The sequence below is a fragment of the Callithrix jacchus genome, chromosome 12 (genome assembly GCF_049354715.1).
Source record: "Callithrix jacchus isolate 240 chromosome 12, calJac240_pri, whole genome shotgun sequence".
NCBI classification, from domain to species: domain Eukaryota; kingdom Metazoa; phylum Chordata; class Mammalia; order Primates; family Cebidae; genus Callithrix; species Callithrix jacchus.
The window spans coordinates 17,722,252-17,738,347 of record NC_133513.1 but is presented as its reverse complement, the minus strand read 5'-3'; the positions used below and the strand labels follow the sequence as shown (position 1 = coordinate 17,738,347).

At 48.1% G+C, this 16,096-nt stretch overlaps 1 protein-coding gene across 1 annotated transcript; it reads left to right on the top strand.

Annotated features, from left to right (window-relative positions):
• Nucleotides 1-8,582: 8,582 nt before the first annotated feature.
• Nucleotides 8,583-14,177, top strand: RMI2 (RecQ mediated genome instability 2; the record flags this gene model as incomplete). The annotated part of the gene is given in 3 exon segments (XM_035266277.2): nt 8,583-8,895; nt 8,898-8,933; nt 14,029-14,177. Coding segments are annotated over 3 exon segments (498 nt in total), but the record flags the coding sequence as incomplete, so codon positions are not given.
• Between the last annotated feature and the right edge of the window lie 1,919 nt (nt 14,178-16,096).

Sequence of the window (16,096 nt, the reverse complement as noted above, 5' to 3'; positions counted from 1 at the left end):
CCATCTTGGCCAGGCTGGTCTTCAACTCCTGACCTCATGAGCTACCGTGCCTGGCCTCAAACTTTCTTCTTTTTCTTATAGTTCTGGCATTATTTATTAAATGATTCTTCTCCCATGGAATGATCTTACTGGCCCTTGTTGAAGAGCCACTGGGGGCCAGGTACAGTGGCCCATGCCTGTAATCCCACACTTTGGGAGGCCAAGGCAGGCAGATCAACCAGGGTCAGGTGTTCAAGACCCGACTGGCTAACATGGTGAAATCCTGTCTCTACTAAAAATGCAAAAATTAGCTGAGCGTGGTGGTACATGCCTATAGTCCCAGCTACTCAGGAGGCTGAACCTGGGAGACGGAGGTTGCAGTGAGCCGAGATCATACCACTGCACTCCATCCTGGGTCACAGAGTGAGACTTCATTAAAAAAAAAAAGAAGGAAGGAAGGGCCATTGGAAATAGATGTATGGGTTTATTTCTGGACACTCATTCTACCCTCTGGATCTCTATATGTCTGCTCTTATTCAGTACCACACAGGTTTGATTATTGTAGACTTAGTGCCTTTTTGAGCCTCAGGTCGTTTTTCTCCTATAAAGGGAGGGCAGAAGTAGATCTCTGGCAGGGGTTTGTGGAAATGGGCTGGACTAAGTCATAGCAGTTACTGTTATTATATTTAAGATGGAGGTTGTGCTTAAAGACTCCTCCAGAGAGCTGGACATGTTTGTTACTCAGATTAGGCTGTTAAAATACTGTAGACTAGGTAACTTACAAACAACAGAAATGTATTGCTCATAAGTTTTTTTTTTTGAGATGGGGTCTTGCTCTGTCGCCTACACTGGAGTGCAATGGTGCAGTCATGGCTCACGGCAGCCTCTGCCTCCTGGGTTGATGTGATCCTCCCACCTCAGCCTCCCAAAGTGCTGGGGTTACAGGTGTGAGCCACTGTGCCCAGGCTGTTCATAGTTCTGGAGGTGGGGAAGTCCAAGGTTGAGCCACTAGGAGATTCAGTGTCTGGTGAGGACTCAAATTCTGGCTCATTGTGCCCTCACAAGGTGGAAGGGGCAGAAGAGCTCTCTGGGAACCCTTTTATAGGGACACTAATCCCTTTCTTAAGGGAGGACTCCACCCTTGCTCATGAGACCTAACCACCTCCCAAAAGACCCACCTCCTAACACCTTCACATTGGGAATTTTCTTTTTGTTTCCTTTTTAAGTTTTTCTTTTTCCATTTTTTTCCATTTTATTTTTAGTTGACATGTAATAATTGTACATATGTAGGAGATACAGAGTGATATTTCAATACGTGCATACAACATGTAATGATCAAATCAGGATAATTAGCATATCCATTTCAAACATTTATCAATTCTTTGTGTTATAATCATTGAAAATCATCTCTTATAAAGTATTTTGTTTTTGTTTTTTTGTTTGTTTGTTTTTGAGACGGAGTTTCGCTCTTGTTACCCAGGCTGGAGTGCAGGGGTGTTATCTTGGCTCACCGCAACCTCCACCTCCTGGATTCAGGCAATTCTCCTGCCTCAGCCTCCTGAGTAGCTGGGATTACAGGCACGCGCCACTGTGCCCAGCTAATTTTTTTTGTATTTTTAGTAGAGATGGGGTTTCACCATGCTGACCAGGATGGTCTCGATCTCTTGACCTTGTGATCCACCCACCTCGGCCTCCCAAAGTGCTGGGATTACAGGCGTGAGCCACTGTGCCCGGCCTGTTTTTGTTTTCTTTGAGATGGGGTCTCACTCTCGTCACCCAGGCTGGGTGCAGTGGCACAATCTTGGCTCACTGAAACCTTCACCTCCTGAGCTCAAGCGATCCTCCCACCTCAGCCTCCGAAGTAGCTGGGACTGTAGGCATACACCACCATACCTAATATATATATACATTTTTTTTGTAGAGACAGGATTTCTCCATGGTGCCTAGGTTGATCTCAAACTCCTGAGGTTAGCCACCTGCCCACCTCAGCCTCCCAAGGTGCTGGATGACAGGCGTGAGCCACCACACCTGGCCTCTTCTAGTTTTTTGAGAATATACAATAAATTATAGTTAACCATATACAGTGGAATATATGAATTTGTGGGGAGAGGGCACAAACATTCTATTCACACCGTGGCAGTGTGCCGTGGGCTGCAGACATCACCATCGGTGCACAGGTCCCGGGAGTGTCAGTCATCAGGCAGTGAGGTGTGACTTCACCCTGTTCTACCCACGCTCCCCTGAGGCCAGCCTTGGGCCTGCATGAAGTGGAGAACAAAGGGCACCAGAGACCAAGAAGTATCAGCTTTCACAGTGACCTGGTGATATCCTGTGAGTGAGGGAAGAGGAAGTTTGCTTGTCACTGAGTGGAAGGGATCTGGGTCCCAGAATCATTCTAGGGTGCTACCCCCAGACATTCCAGTGCAGGAAGGCTGTGCTGTGGCCCTGGAACCTACAGCTGTCCCCAGATGATGCGTTACTGAAACAACTGTGTAGTGAACACCATGCACCCCCCATGCGGATTCCACAATCAACAGTTGACTCTAGTCACCTCTCAGCTCTAGCCACGTGTCCTTCCCTCTGTCCACCCATCCATCCACCTTATTTATTTTATTTCTTGTTGCATTTCAAAGTACGTTGCAGAAATTCCATCCACTGCCCCTTTGCATACTTTGGCAGGCATTTCATTAACCACAGTTCAAAATGTGTATCTGAGGCCAGGCACAGTGGCTCACACTTGTAATCCCAGCACTTTGGGAGGCTGAGGTGGGCGGATCATGAGGTCAGAAGTTCAAGACCAGCCTGGCCCACGAAGAGAAACCTCAACTCTATTAAAAATACAAAAATTAGCCAGGTGTGGTGGTGCATGCCTGTAATCCCAGCTACTTGGGAGGCTGAGGCAGGAGAATCGCTTGAACCCGGGAGGCAGAGATTGCAGTGAACCAAGATAACACCCCTGCACTCCAGCCTTGGCAACAGAGTGAGACTTCATCTGAAAAAACAACAACAACAAAACTAAAATGTGTGTCTGTGTATTTTCATAAAACCTGTATTACACACACACACACACACACACACACACACACACACACACACAGATTCCCCAGGGAAATTCCCTGGTGCCAATCCTGGATATGGAGTAAGACCTTATGTTAAAAACTACCGTCCTGATTACTGAGAGACACCTGAGAGGAAGACTTCGTAAGGGTTCCCAGGGTGGGGATTGGTCCCTGGCTCTACCTAGCTGTGTGGTCTGGGGCAGGTCACATCATCTGTCCAAGCCTCAATGTCCTCATCTCTAAACTGGGCTTAAGAAAAGTATCTACTTCTTAGGGTTGTCATGAGGAATAGCTGAGTCTCTGCACGTGACATGCCTGGCATGGTGCTTGGCACATAGTAAGGGCTCAGCTAATAACAGCCTTTGCTGTTATGAAGATGCCACTCTATGGATACCTTCCAGAACAACCGCTTTTCTTTTTCTTCTTTTTCTTTTTTTTGAGTTGGAGTCTCACACTGTCACCCGAGCTGGAGTGCAGTGGTTCAATCTCAGCTCACTGCAACCTCCACTTCCTGGGTTCAAGCAATTCTCTTGCCTCAGCCTCCCAAGTGGCTGGAATTACAGGGGTAAGCCACTATGCCTAGCTAATCTTGGTATTTTTAGTAGAGACAGGGTTTCACCATGTTAGCCAGGCTGGTCTCGAATTCCTGACCTCAGATGATCCGCCCACCTAAGCCTCCCAAAGTGCTGGGATAACAGGCGTGAGCCACTGTGCCCGGCCCAGAACAACCCATTTTTGTAGGGCAGTAGGGTTCATTGTTTCTGGAAGCTAGAAGCATTTTGGCCTGATCGGCCTGGGAACTGGTGAACAGGCAGGTTGAGAGTGAAGCCAGGGCCTACAATTCCTCTCATATTACCTGTGTCCTCACTGGTGCAGGTGGCAGGAAACCCCCTTCCAAGGATCTTTGATCTCACTGGGAAGCTGGGGTTCAGGGAGGTTGGCACACGGGATTGCTTCAGACCTTCGCATGAGGGTGATGGATTGTAGTGTGGGCGATGGGGGATGATCCTCCCTGGAAGGGAGGCTCACCCAACATGTGTCAACAGACCCCAATTGTCTGCTCATGACTGTAATTTAAGATGCCAATTTTGCAACTCCTGGAGCTGGTGAAACACTATAGCCCCTTGGGTATTTTGTAGGAGATTTAAGGAGCTGCAAATTAGTGAACACGCAGGCTGCCTTGGTGCCTGGAGCAGAGCTCACATTCTAGAGAGAGTTTGCAGATTGGCAGACCACAGGCCAGAGTCATTCCACAGATGACTTTCAGGGACACATGGTTTGTTTTTGTTCCTTTATGTTCGAATTGAATTCCTTGCCAGCATTTTTTTTTTAAACATGGAAATTATACATGGAAATGTTTTGAGCCAGGCACGGTGGCTCATACCTGTAATCCCAGCACTTTGGGAGGCCAAGGAGGGTGGATCATCTGAAGTCAGGAGTTCGAGACCAGCCTGGCCAACATGGTGGAAACCTCATTCCTACTAAAAATACGAAAAATTCTCTGGGCATGGTGGTGGGCGCCTGTAGTCCCAGCTACTTGGAAGCCTGAGGCAGGAGAATCATTTAAACCTGGGAGATGGAAGTTGCCCTGAGCCGAGATCATACCATGGCACTCCAGCCTGGGCGACAGAGTGAGACTCCATCTAAAACAAAAACAAACACAAAAAGAAAATGTCTTGAAAAATCAAATCTAGCAACAGTGGGCCCACAGTCCTGCATGACAATCATTTGCTGAGTGTGATGGACCCTTTTGCCAGAACGTCAGAAGGCCAGTTTGTCCCTGCTACACCAGGGTTACCTGTCTGTCTGCTGCTGACAACTTAGTTTGAGACCCCAGGCTTTACTGGTAAGACAGACACAGACTCAACTATTTATCAGTGAGTATTGCAGCTTAGGACAGTGGTTCTCCATAGAGGTGACTGAGCACCGTAGGGGACAGTGGCAGTGTCTGAAGACATATTTTGGTTGTTGCAACTTGAGGAGGGTGCCATGGCATCTAGTGGGTGGAGAGCAGGGATACTGCCCAACATCCTACAGTGCACACGACAGCCCCAACAAAGATTATCCAGCCCTAAATATCAGTAGAACTGAGGTTGGGAAACTGTGGATTAGGGGCACCAGCAAACTGGTCTGGAAGGAAGAGGTTAATTCCAGTGGCGGGGCTCAAGAAAGGCTCCCTGAATAGAAGAGGTCTCGCTGGTGAGCAGGCACTTGATGATGTTCCTGTTCCCTTCTCAGCCCAAGCGCCTGGTTACTTTATAGGTCAGGGTTGAGGTGTTGTATTAGTCTGTTCTCATGCTGTTATAAAGAACTTCCCAGGACTGGGTAATTTATAAAGGAAAGATGTTTAATTGACTCACAGTTTTGCAGGGCCAGGGAGGCCTCAGGAAACTTACAATCATGGCAGAAGGGGAAGCAAACATGTCCTTCTTTACTTGATGACTGTGCCAGGTTTCAACTGAGAGCAATTGAGGGGAAGGCACGTGAGTCAGAGAACAGCACAAGCAAAGGTCTGGAGGTACCTTCGATGGGTCGAGGTGGGCAAGAGCGTGAACAGTGAGATGGAGCCTGTGGTTTGAGATACATGAAGTTTGGGGTAAGATGGATTTGGGTTTAAGTTCTGACCCTACAACTCAGTAGCCATATGCCTTCAGGCTTATTATTGGCCTGAACCTCAGTTTCATCACCTGTAAAATGGGGATAAGAAATGAGGGCCAGACACATCTATCTCCAGAGTTCCATTCTACTCTGCGTCCCAGCCATTCTTAACTACTGGCAGTTTGCTACATGCTTCTTGCTTCCTCTCCCCTGTCTGGGCTCTGCATGTGCAGTTCCCTCTGCCAGGAATGCTCACATTTCAGATGTGTGGATTACACCATCAAGGTGTTATAAACGCAGTGCTGATATGCTCAGACTTGTGTTTTGAAAAGATCACTCTGCCAGCAACGTGGTGTTGGGCTTGTGGGGGGCAGGGAATCTGGAGGCCAAGGGAATGATAGGGAATTCTCAGGCCCACACAAGAAGCCTGAGAGCTTCTGCCTTCACCCTCTCTCCCTTCCCCATCACTTCTCTGGCCTTAAGGTGCCTTGGGGGAAGGTCAGTGAGGACCCAACAGACATGAACAGGTTGGATTCTCTCTTGATTAATGTTCCTGCTCCCTTCTCAGCCCAGGCGCCTGGTTACTTTATAGGTCAGGATTGAGGTGTTGTATTAGTCTGTTCTGACGCTGTTATAAAGAACTTCCCAAGACTGGGTAATTTATAAAGGAAAGAGGTTTAATTGACTCACAGTTCTGCAGGGCTGGGGAGGCCTCAGGAAACTTAGAATCATGGCAGAAGGGGAAGCAAACATGTCCTTTACATGGCAGCAGGAAGGAGAAGTGCTGAGCAAAGGGGCAAAAGCCCCCTATAAAACCATCAAATCTTGTGAAAACTCACTATCACAAGAACAGCATGGGGGTATCAGCCCCCATGATTCAATTACCTCCCACAGGGTCCTTCCCACGATATGTGGGGATTATGGGTAGTACAATTCAAGATGAGATTTGGGTGGGGACACAGCCAAACCATATTAGATGTAGAGGCAAAACCTCATAGAGGCTACTGAGAGTCTGTGGTCAATCGACGTAGCTTCCTTAGCCTCAGTTTCCTCACCTTTGTAGAACAGAGTTTTTTCATGGTCTGTGGGGTATATGGGATACTTCCTACAAAGTTCTTACAACAGGACCTGGCTCAATTTTATAAAAAATCAAACTCTTGACTGGGTGCAGTGGCTCACACTTATAATCTCAGCACTTTGGAGGCCAAGGTGGGTGGATCATGAGGTCAGGAGTTCGAGACCAGCCTGGCCAATATGGCTACTAAAAAGTACAAAAATTAGCTGGGTGTGGTGGCGTGTGCCTATAGGCCCAGCTACTCAGGAGGCTGAGGCAGGAGAATCGCTTGAACCCGGGAGGCAGAGGTTGCAGTGAGCTGAGATTGTGCCACTGCACTCCAGCTTTCCAGCCTGGGCAACAGAGTGAGACTCCGTCTCAAAAAAAAAAAAAATCAAGTTCTTGCTGAACACTCGCTGAATGCCTGGTACTGCAGAAGGCCCTAGGAATCCAAAGTCTCTCTCTCTTTTTTTTTTTTTTTTTTTTTTTTTTAAGTAGGGACAGGTTTTCTCCATGTTGGTCAGGCTGGTCTTGAGCTCCCAACCTCAGGTGATCCTCCCACCTCGGCCTCCCAAAGTGCTAGGATTACAGGCATGAGCCATCGTGCCCTGCCCCCAAAGTCTCTCTTAAGAACTGACCTTGACTTTTTTGATTGCCTGATATAGGATTTGTGGACTCTGCTGACTGGGGACATCCAATTTTTAGGGAGAAATTTCTGGGAATTTTGTTTGAAAGATGTGCACAAAGATTTAGCTTTTAAGTAGGACCACAGTGGTTATATTTACAGAGTAAAAGATTGGAAATAGCCTTAATGTCCAACTATAGGATATTGGTTTAATATGTGATGAGACAAATCCTGTATTATGCAGTCATTCAAGAGGAAGCAGGTGGATATTTGCTGTTATGGAAAGATGCTCATTATTAAGTGAAAACTATATACAAAACAATCTTTGTATATCAGTAATAGGCCAGGTGTGGTGGCTCACACCTGTAATCCCAGCACTTTGGGAAGTCAAGAAGGGAGGATTGCTTGAGCCCAGGAGTTCAACATGGGCAACATGGCAAAACCTTGTCTCTACAAAAATACAAAAATTAGCTGGGTGTGGTGTTGCACACCTGTAGTTCCAGATACTCAGGAGGCTGAGGTGGGAGAATCACCTAAGCCCAGGAGGTGGACACTGTAGTGAGCCATTACTGTGCCACTGCACTCTATCCTGGGCAACAGAAAGAGACCCTGTCTCAAAAAAATACACATGCGCGCGCGCACACACACACACACACACACACACACTTACTTTAAAACCTGAAGGCTAATAACACCCCCAAATTAACAGTGGCTATCTATAAGCGGTTTTGACAATTATTTTCTTGCACATTTTTTCCTTTTCTAATTTTTTTTTACAATAAACATGTATTTCTTTCGTGAAAAATAGCAATATATTTTGTTAACCTTAAAAGTATTTGATGCTATTAAAATATAAATGAAATAACAAAGAAAGGGTAAGTTTTCCAGCTGTTCCCTTCTCCCTCTCCAGCCTTATCTCCTGACTGGATTCCTGACCAGTCCCAATAAACACAGGCTCTCATTCTTTAAAGTATTCACTAACCTCAAAACAAGGCAGTATAAAGATGAATAAACACACTTTGCAGGTGATCTGTATGCACGCCAAATTTTGAGATGCGTTGAAAGAGGACGTTCTTTACCTCTCTGTCTTCCCTTATTTATTCTCATTTAATCCTTTCCTTCATTCATTCCTAACTTGCAGTCGTTTCTTTAGTGTCATCTACAACTTGAGGGCGTTTATTTACTTTTTTCTACGCATGCGAACTGGCTGAGAGAGAGGTCCGCTCCGCCAGGCAGTCCAGCCTTCTGACGTCTACCATTGGCCGGGTCTGCCAGCGCGCCCCTGATTGGTGGCTGCGGGCCGGGGCTCCGCTACTTCTCAAAGTTGGCGGGAAAGCGGCGTCGCGGCGGAATAGCGGCGGCTGCGGACTCCTTCTTGGGCGGTCCCATGGCAGTGCGGCTGCCGAGGTCGCCGCCACTCAACGTGCTGGCAGAGCAGTTGCGGCACGACGCGGAGGGCATCCTGGGAGCGTGGCGGCTCTTGCGGGCGGCGGTGGCGGGCCGCGAGCCGCTGGAGCTGGCGGCCGTGGGGATGCAGGCCACGGTGGTGATGGCGGACCGCGGCAAGGCGCTGCTGCGGGACCCGAGGTGCCGCGCGGGCGGCCCTCTCTCGTCCCAGGTAATGCCCGGGCCTCACTGGGGGCCCTCTTCCCTGCTGTCCGCCAAGGAGTTGCCGAGGCGAGATTCTTCAAACCCGGTCTTGACACTAGAAAGGGGGCGGGGCGCGGCGGCGCTGGCCTACCTCCGGGCCTCTGCCCCTGCGGTTCCCACCTGGGAACCCTTGCTCTGGTCCCTCCTCCGTCAGGTTGATCTGATGATAAGTATCACCTGCAGTCCCTTTAACAAATCCGGATTCCTGGGACTCTTCCACCTGGTAGTGGGAATCTTATGGGGAGGGACCCGGGCACCTGCGTTTGTCACAAGCCCCCTCCCCCAATTGATTTCCTTTTTCGTCATCAAGTTTTGGGAAATACTATCCTTAACGTCTCAAATGTACCTTTCTCAGGGAAGTCCTCCCTAACCCCTAGGAACGGCAGACCTTCCTGTACTGCTCCTTCGTTGAACTGTCCTGGGCAGTAGCTCACTTACGTTTGCCTCCTCTTTTTTGATTTTTATTTTGGAGGGAGTCTCACTTTGTCGCCCAGGCTGGGGTGCAGCGGCACAACCTCGGCTCAGTGTAGCCTCCACCACCCGGATTCAAGCGATTCTCGTGCCTCAACCTTCCGAGTAGCTGGCATTACAAGCTTGTGTCACCACACCCAGCTAATTTTTTTTTTTTTAATCAGAGGCTGGGTTTTGCCATGTTTGTCAGGCTAGTCTGACATGTTTGTCAGGCTAGTCTCCTGGCCTCAAGTGATCTGCCCGCCTTGGCCTCCCAAAATTCTGGGATAACAGGCGTGAGCCACCGCACCCTGCCTGCTTCCTCTATTAAGCCACTGATGCCAAACTTGAGCCTGTATGTCTCTGCTGGAGGGCTTGCTAACGCTGGGATGGCTGGGGCTCCACCCTCAGGGTTCCTGAGTCACGAGGTCCAGGTGAGGCTGGAAATTGCGTTTCTAACCAGCTCGCAGGTGAGGCTGATGCTGCTGGCCTACGTTGGACTTTTTAAAATGTTTTATTTATTTGAGATAGGTGTGTTGCCCAGGCTGGCCTTGAGCTCAAGCAATCCTACTGCTCAGCCTCCTTGGGTAGCTGGGACTACAGGCCTGCACCACCATGCCTGGTGTTTGGGGGCCATACTTTGAGAACCACTGGGCCAGACCAAGCTTCTGGAAGGCCACAGCTGTGTGGTCCTGACAACTATATCCTCAGCATCTGGCCCAGTGCCTGACACATAAGTGCTCAAAGAACCAACTGTCTTGAATGTCAGGCAGTGGACATCCATCTCACTTGTTCACTGAGATATCAGTGGAGCAGGTGTTACACGTCAGCCCCCCATGTGCAGCGCTGGGCTGCAGCCAAGACCCACATAAAGCCTGCCGGGAGATAGGCAGTGAACATGTGTCCCAGAGGATCACTGATCCCAGGGGAGCCATGAGGATGTACAAGGTGCTGAGTGGCCCTCGGAGGCTTCTAGAGGATGTGAGGTCTAAGCTGAGGAGGTCTGAGGATATGTGGGCCTTCCCTCCCCTCGGCTCCCTACCCTGGGAGATCAGGCCAAGATCACTTCATTATTAAGGGCCCCTCCTGCTCAGTCTTGGAGTCTTAATTAGAGGCAGATAGGTCTGTGGTCTGGCCCGAGCTGCTTTAGATTCAGAGACAGGCTTAGGTGAATTCCTGGTTCCACCCCTTCCCAGCTGAGCTGCCTGGAGCACTTTTGTTAACTTTTCTGGATTTGTACTCTTTTGTAAAAAGGAGCTAATCATTCCTGTCTGTTGTGTAGATTCAGTAAGTAAACAACTGCCTTAACAGGAGGCTTGGCTCATAGAGAGGGTGCAAAAACACTTCTGCCCCCTCTCCCCACCTTGCCCTTCAGCCTTCCCTCTGTCTGCTTGCCCTCAGCCCTAGCGCTGGTCTAGGACGGGGTCAGCAAACTACAGGCCTCTTCTTTTCACATGTCCTGCAAACTAAAAATGCTTTTTAATCTTTTATTTATTCTTATTATTTTTATTTTTGAGACAGAGCCTCGCTCTGTGTCTCAGGCTGGAGTGCAGTGGCACAATTACAGCTCACTGCAACCTTCACCTTCCAGGTTCAGGTGATTCTTGTGCCTCAGCCTCCTGAGTAGCTGGGATTACAGGCGTGCACCACCACACTTGGCTAATTTTTGTAGTTCTAGTGGACATGGGGTTTCATCATGTTGGCCAGACTGGTTGGTGTCAAGTTCCTGGCCTCAACTGATCCACCCACCTTGGCCTCCCAAAGTGCTGGGATTACAGGCATGAGCCACTGTGCCTGGTGAGTTTTTACATTTTTAAATGGTTGAAAAAAAAAATGACATGTGAAAAGTATATGTAATTTGAGTGTCAGTGTCCATAGTAAAGTTTTTTTTTTTTGGAGACAGCTTTGCTCTTGTTGTCCAGGCTGGAATGCAATGGTGCTTGGCTCACCGCAACCTCCACCTCCTGGGTTCAAGCGATTCTCCTGCTTCAGCCTCCCAAGTAGCTGGGATTGCAGGCATGCACCACCACACCCGGCTGGTTTTTTGTATTTTTAGTAGAGACGGGGTTTCTCCATGTTTATCAGGCTGGTGTTGAACTCCTGCCTCAGGTGATCTGCCTACCTCGGCCTCCCAAAGTACTGAGATTACAGGTGTGAGACACCGCACCCCACCATAAGTAAAGTTTTATTGGAATACATTGGTAATTTACAGAATGCCTCAGCCAGTGTCCCACTACAGTTAGAGTTGAGTATCTGGGAAAAAGACCCTATGGTGGGAAAAAAGCTTGAAATATTTACTCTCTGGCCCTTTACAGAAAATGTTTGCCAACCCTTTCCCTTAGCCTTTGCCCAGCACGTAACCCATGCTGCTCGGTGTGTTGGCTTGCAGGCAGGCTGGGGCAGTCTCCTGTCTGGTCTCAGTCCTGGCATAAGCCCGGCATCTAGTAAACATTTCATTGTTTGAACCAGTGGGCATTGGTGAACTTGTCTGACATACTCACTGACCTGAATACCAGCTGGCAGGGCTATATCATTTTCCTCTTGTTAATTAATACCAAGTCCAGCTTGACAAAATTGAGTCACTGCCTTCAGGCAAGGAGGCAGGGAGGTAAGCAGGCCACTAAAACACAAAGTAACGTTGCAGGGAAGAGCCAGGTGGCGCAAACCTGGACAGCTGATCCAGGTTTGAGGGCTCAGGGAAGGCTTCCTGGAAGAGGCAGCCCTGAAAGTTGCACTGGAGTTGCCTGTAAGGACCAACCCTCCGGGGTTGCCTGGGACTGATTGGGTCCTGGGTCGTGGGACTTTCAGTGTTAAAACGAGGACAATTGGGCACCCTCTGTCTGGGTGCAGTGGCAGGAGACTATGCAGCTGCATGGAACAGCCTGTGCAAAGGCTTGGAGGGGATAGAGCCTCATGCATTTGGGGAGCCTGGCTGGGGCAGCGGTGGAAGGAAGGAGGGCTCTATCCTGATGAGCCTCAGTGGCTGTCTGGAAGGACCTGCCGGCTTCAGCGTGGCCTTGAGCTCTGCTCACTGCACTGCTGCTCTCGTGCTGTTCCTCCACTGCCTCTTCCTCTGGAACATCCAGGAGTTTGTTTCCATAAACCGAAGGTGCTGAAAATGCTGAGCTGATTGAGAAGCTCTCCCTGTCCTCAAGCTGCTCTTTGGAGGAGAAGCAGAGAAACCACACTTACCTAGATCGTGCTGTGATGAACTGAGTTCTGGAGGCAGGAGGTGGATTTGAGAATGTTGACTGCAGCTGTGAGGTGGGGGTGGTTTTGAAGTGGAGGAAGCTGGCAGAACATGGGCTGGGAACCATTGGAGTGGTCATGGCAACTGGGCGTGGGGATGCGGAAAGGAGAGGGAGGGACAGATTGGAGAGCTGCTTTGGAGTGGGAGAGGGCGTGGGTAGAACCCACAGGGCCAGTTTGTCTCATCGCGTGCCTTTGAGCTCATCCGGCTGGCGCTGTGTGCCTTCCTAGTAGAGTTCCTGTTCCCCTCTCCTGGTCGGAATGTCCTTGGGCTTGTTCTTCTCTTCCTGGGCCTTCAGTTCTACTTCTATGGGTTCCAGCACTAACAGCACTTTAAGCCCATTTAGAAGGGACAGTAAGTGCATTTTCAGAATTAGCCTCTCACTGAGAGACCCAAGTGGATTGTGGGGAGGAGCTCTGAGAAACCTGATCACATCCTGCCTGAGGTTGAATGGGGGGATCAGGGGTCAGCTTGCCTGGCTTCCTGCTCAAAGCCCCAGGCCCCACATGCAGTGCAATGGAAGTAGCCTCATAGGGGCAGTCAGTGGGGCTGGCACCAGGCCTGTCCTTCCTGCAGTGTTTGGAGTTTTCTTTTACACAGTTGGGTTTTGTGTGGTTTAGATTGGCCAAGTTTTGCTTTGAAGGAGAGTCACTTCCCCAAGGGAATGGGAAGTGAGTATCACAGTTAATATGTCATTAGTTCATCCGGGTGGCAGCCTGCCCTTGTGTGGATTTGCTTGTATGTGCTGGAGGTGGCAGGGATAGGTCCCAGCAGTTGCAACAGTAGGGTAGGGGCTGCCTGCCCAGCCTTTCTGGCAACACGGAGGGAAAATTGGATTTGCTTGGTAACTCTCAGAGGGTGTCTGCAGAAAGGGGATGTGTCCTGTGCACAGAGACTAGTCACATACTCCATAGCTTTGAACAAGGAACGGGATTAGAGGAAAGCTGAGGTTTTCTGCCCCTAATTATAACTCATACTCTGATGGGAGTGTCTCCTCCATTCCTTGGGCATGATTACAGTTTATGTGACAGTTTTGTTTGGCCTAGTAAAATCAGAAACCAAAGAAGATGGCCAGGGACAGTGACTCAAACCTGTAATCCCAGCACTCTGGGAGATCGAGGTGGGTGGGTTGCCTGAGGACAGGAGTTCCAGACCAGCCTGGCCAACATGGTGAAACCTTGTCTCAACTAAGAATACAAAAATTAGCCAGGCATGGTTGCAGACACCTGTAATCTCAGCTACTCAGGCGGCTGTTGCAAGGAGCCGGGATCACACCACTGCACTCCAGCCTAGGCGACAGAGTGAGACTGTCTCAAAAGAAAAAAAAAAAAGAACATTACTGTGGGTTTCCTTCTTTTTCTAGGAAAGTACGTGATGGTGATGGGAGTGGTGCAGCCCTGCAGCCCCCAGCCACGCCTGCAGGCTGTGAAGATGACACACCTTTCTGATAATCCCATCTGTGAAAGTATGTGGGAACTGGAAGTGGAAGATTTACACAGGTATGTTCCTTAGATGATATTGGAACTGTCATTAAAAACAACCAAAATCCTGAAACGATTTAAAGCTTATAGTGATGTGGATTTCGTGGATATTTTTCCAAAGTTTCTCAGAGAGCCTTGCTTTGGTTGACTGAGGAGTCCGGATGTAGGAATGTTTAAATCCTGGGATACTTCAGTGACAGCCTCTGCTGCCCCTTGCTTTGCCTGTGTTTGCTGATGAAAAGCAGATGATTTTTTCTTCCTGGTATGTGTGTGTGAATTCTCTCTCTGTGTCTTACGTTGCATTTTCCAAATTTTATGCATGGTGATACTTTTTCCATTACTGCTGCATTCCTGTTTTACAATGCAAAATGTATCTCAGGCATTGCCCTTGGTGATTGAAGTGTGGTTATGGGCAGGAAGACAGACTGTGTAAAAAAGGAATGACATCATGGCTCCTCATCTTCTTCATCAGCAACTACCATAACCAGTTTGAAAGTCAAATGGCATTTCCTAACAGCAGGCTCAGTGGCCCCCGAAAGGCAACAACAGCTCCCTTTCTATTTCAGACACCACTCAAACGTTGAGACACCGCTCTATTCATTTCCCTTGGCTAGAGAAGGTGATACCTTCTTCCATCACTCAGACTTTGAGATGTTTTCAGAATTAATTGTTGAAATGAAAAACATCAAGATTAAGGATGCCTTTTAGGCCTTAGCTAAACTTCCGCTTCATAACTTTGGACGAGACACAGCGAGCCTCCTGGTTTAGAGTTCTTTTGTCTTTTTGTATGGAATGACTTGGCTGTGATTTGAATGTTGGGTTTCTTTCGTCTGCTTAGTACCCGTGCCTGATTTTTTGAGATCGTACATATCAAGGGAGTTAGATTATGTTCTGACATGGTTATAGACTTTTGCCTGGATTATTGATATTCTACCTCTAATAAATTGTTTAATATGCTGTATAGGTTTTTCTTTTTTAAATAGACTTAAGAAAACAGTTCTAAGTTTTCAGAAAAATGGAGCAGAAACTATAGCGTTACCACATACTCCACACTCACACACCACTCTCCCAGTTTTTCCACCTGTGAATGACCGTCTTTTATTAGGATAATACATTTAATAAACCAACATTACATTTTTTAAAGTCTAATTTACATTAGGCTTCATTCTTCCTCTTATACATTCAGTGGATTTTGCCAAAGGCATAATAACATGTATCCACCATTACAGTATCATCCAGAGGAGTTTCACTCCCCTAAAAATCCTCTGGGTTCCCCTTGTTAACCCCTCCCCCCTACCCTGATAATCACTAATCTTTCTTTTTCAGTTTTGTGTTTTCCAGAATATATAGCTGGATCATACAGTGTGTAATTTTTTTGGACTGGTTTCTTTAATTTGCTGTGCATGTAAGAGTCCTCCATGTCGTTTTTTTTTTTTTTTTTTTTTTTTTTTTTTTTGAGACAATCTTAATCTTACCCAGGCTGGAGTGCAAGGGCACAATCACAGCTCACTGCAGCCTCCACCTCTCAGGCTTAGGTGATCCTTCCATCCCAGCCTCCCGTATAGCTAAGACTACAGGTGTGCATCACCATGCCTGGTGAATTTTTTGTAGAGACAGGATTTTGCCATGTTGCCCAGGCTGGTCTCAAAGTCCTGAGCTCAAGAAGTTCTCCCACCTCAGCCTCCCAAAGTGCTGGGATTACAGGTGTGAGCCACTGTCTCTGAACTCCTCCAGGTCTTTTTGCAGCTTATTAGCTCTTTCTTTTACTTTTTCTCTTTTTTTAAATAAATGCCCATGTTTATTATAAGATAGAAACCTTAGAATTCCTTAGGGACTTTATTTCTTTTTTTGAGACAGACCCTGTCACCCAGGCTGGAGTACAATGGTGCAATAACTGCTCACTGCAACCTTCGCCTCCCGGGTTCAAGTGATTCTCCTGTCTCACCCTCC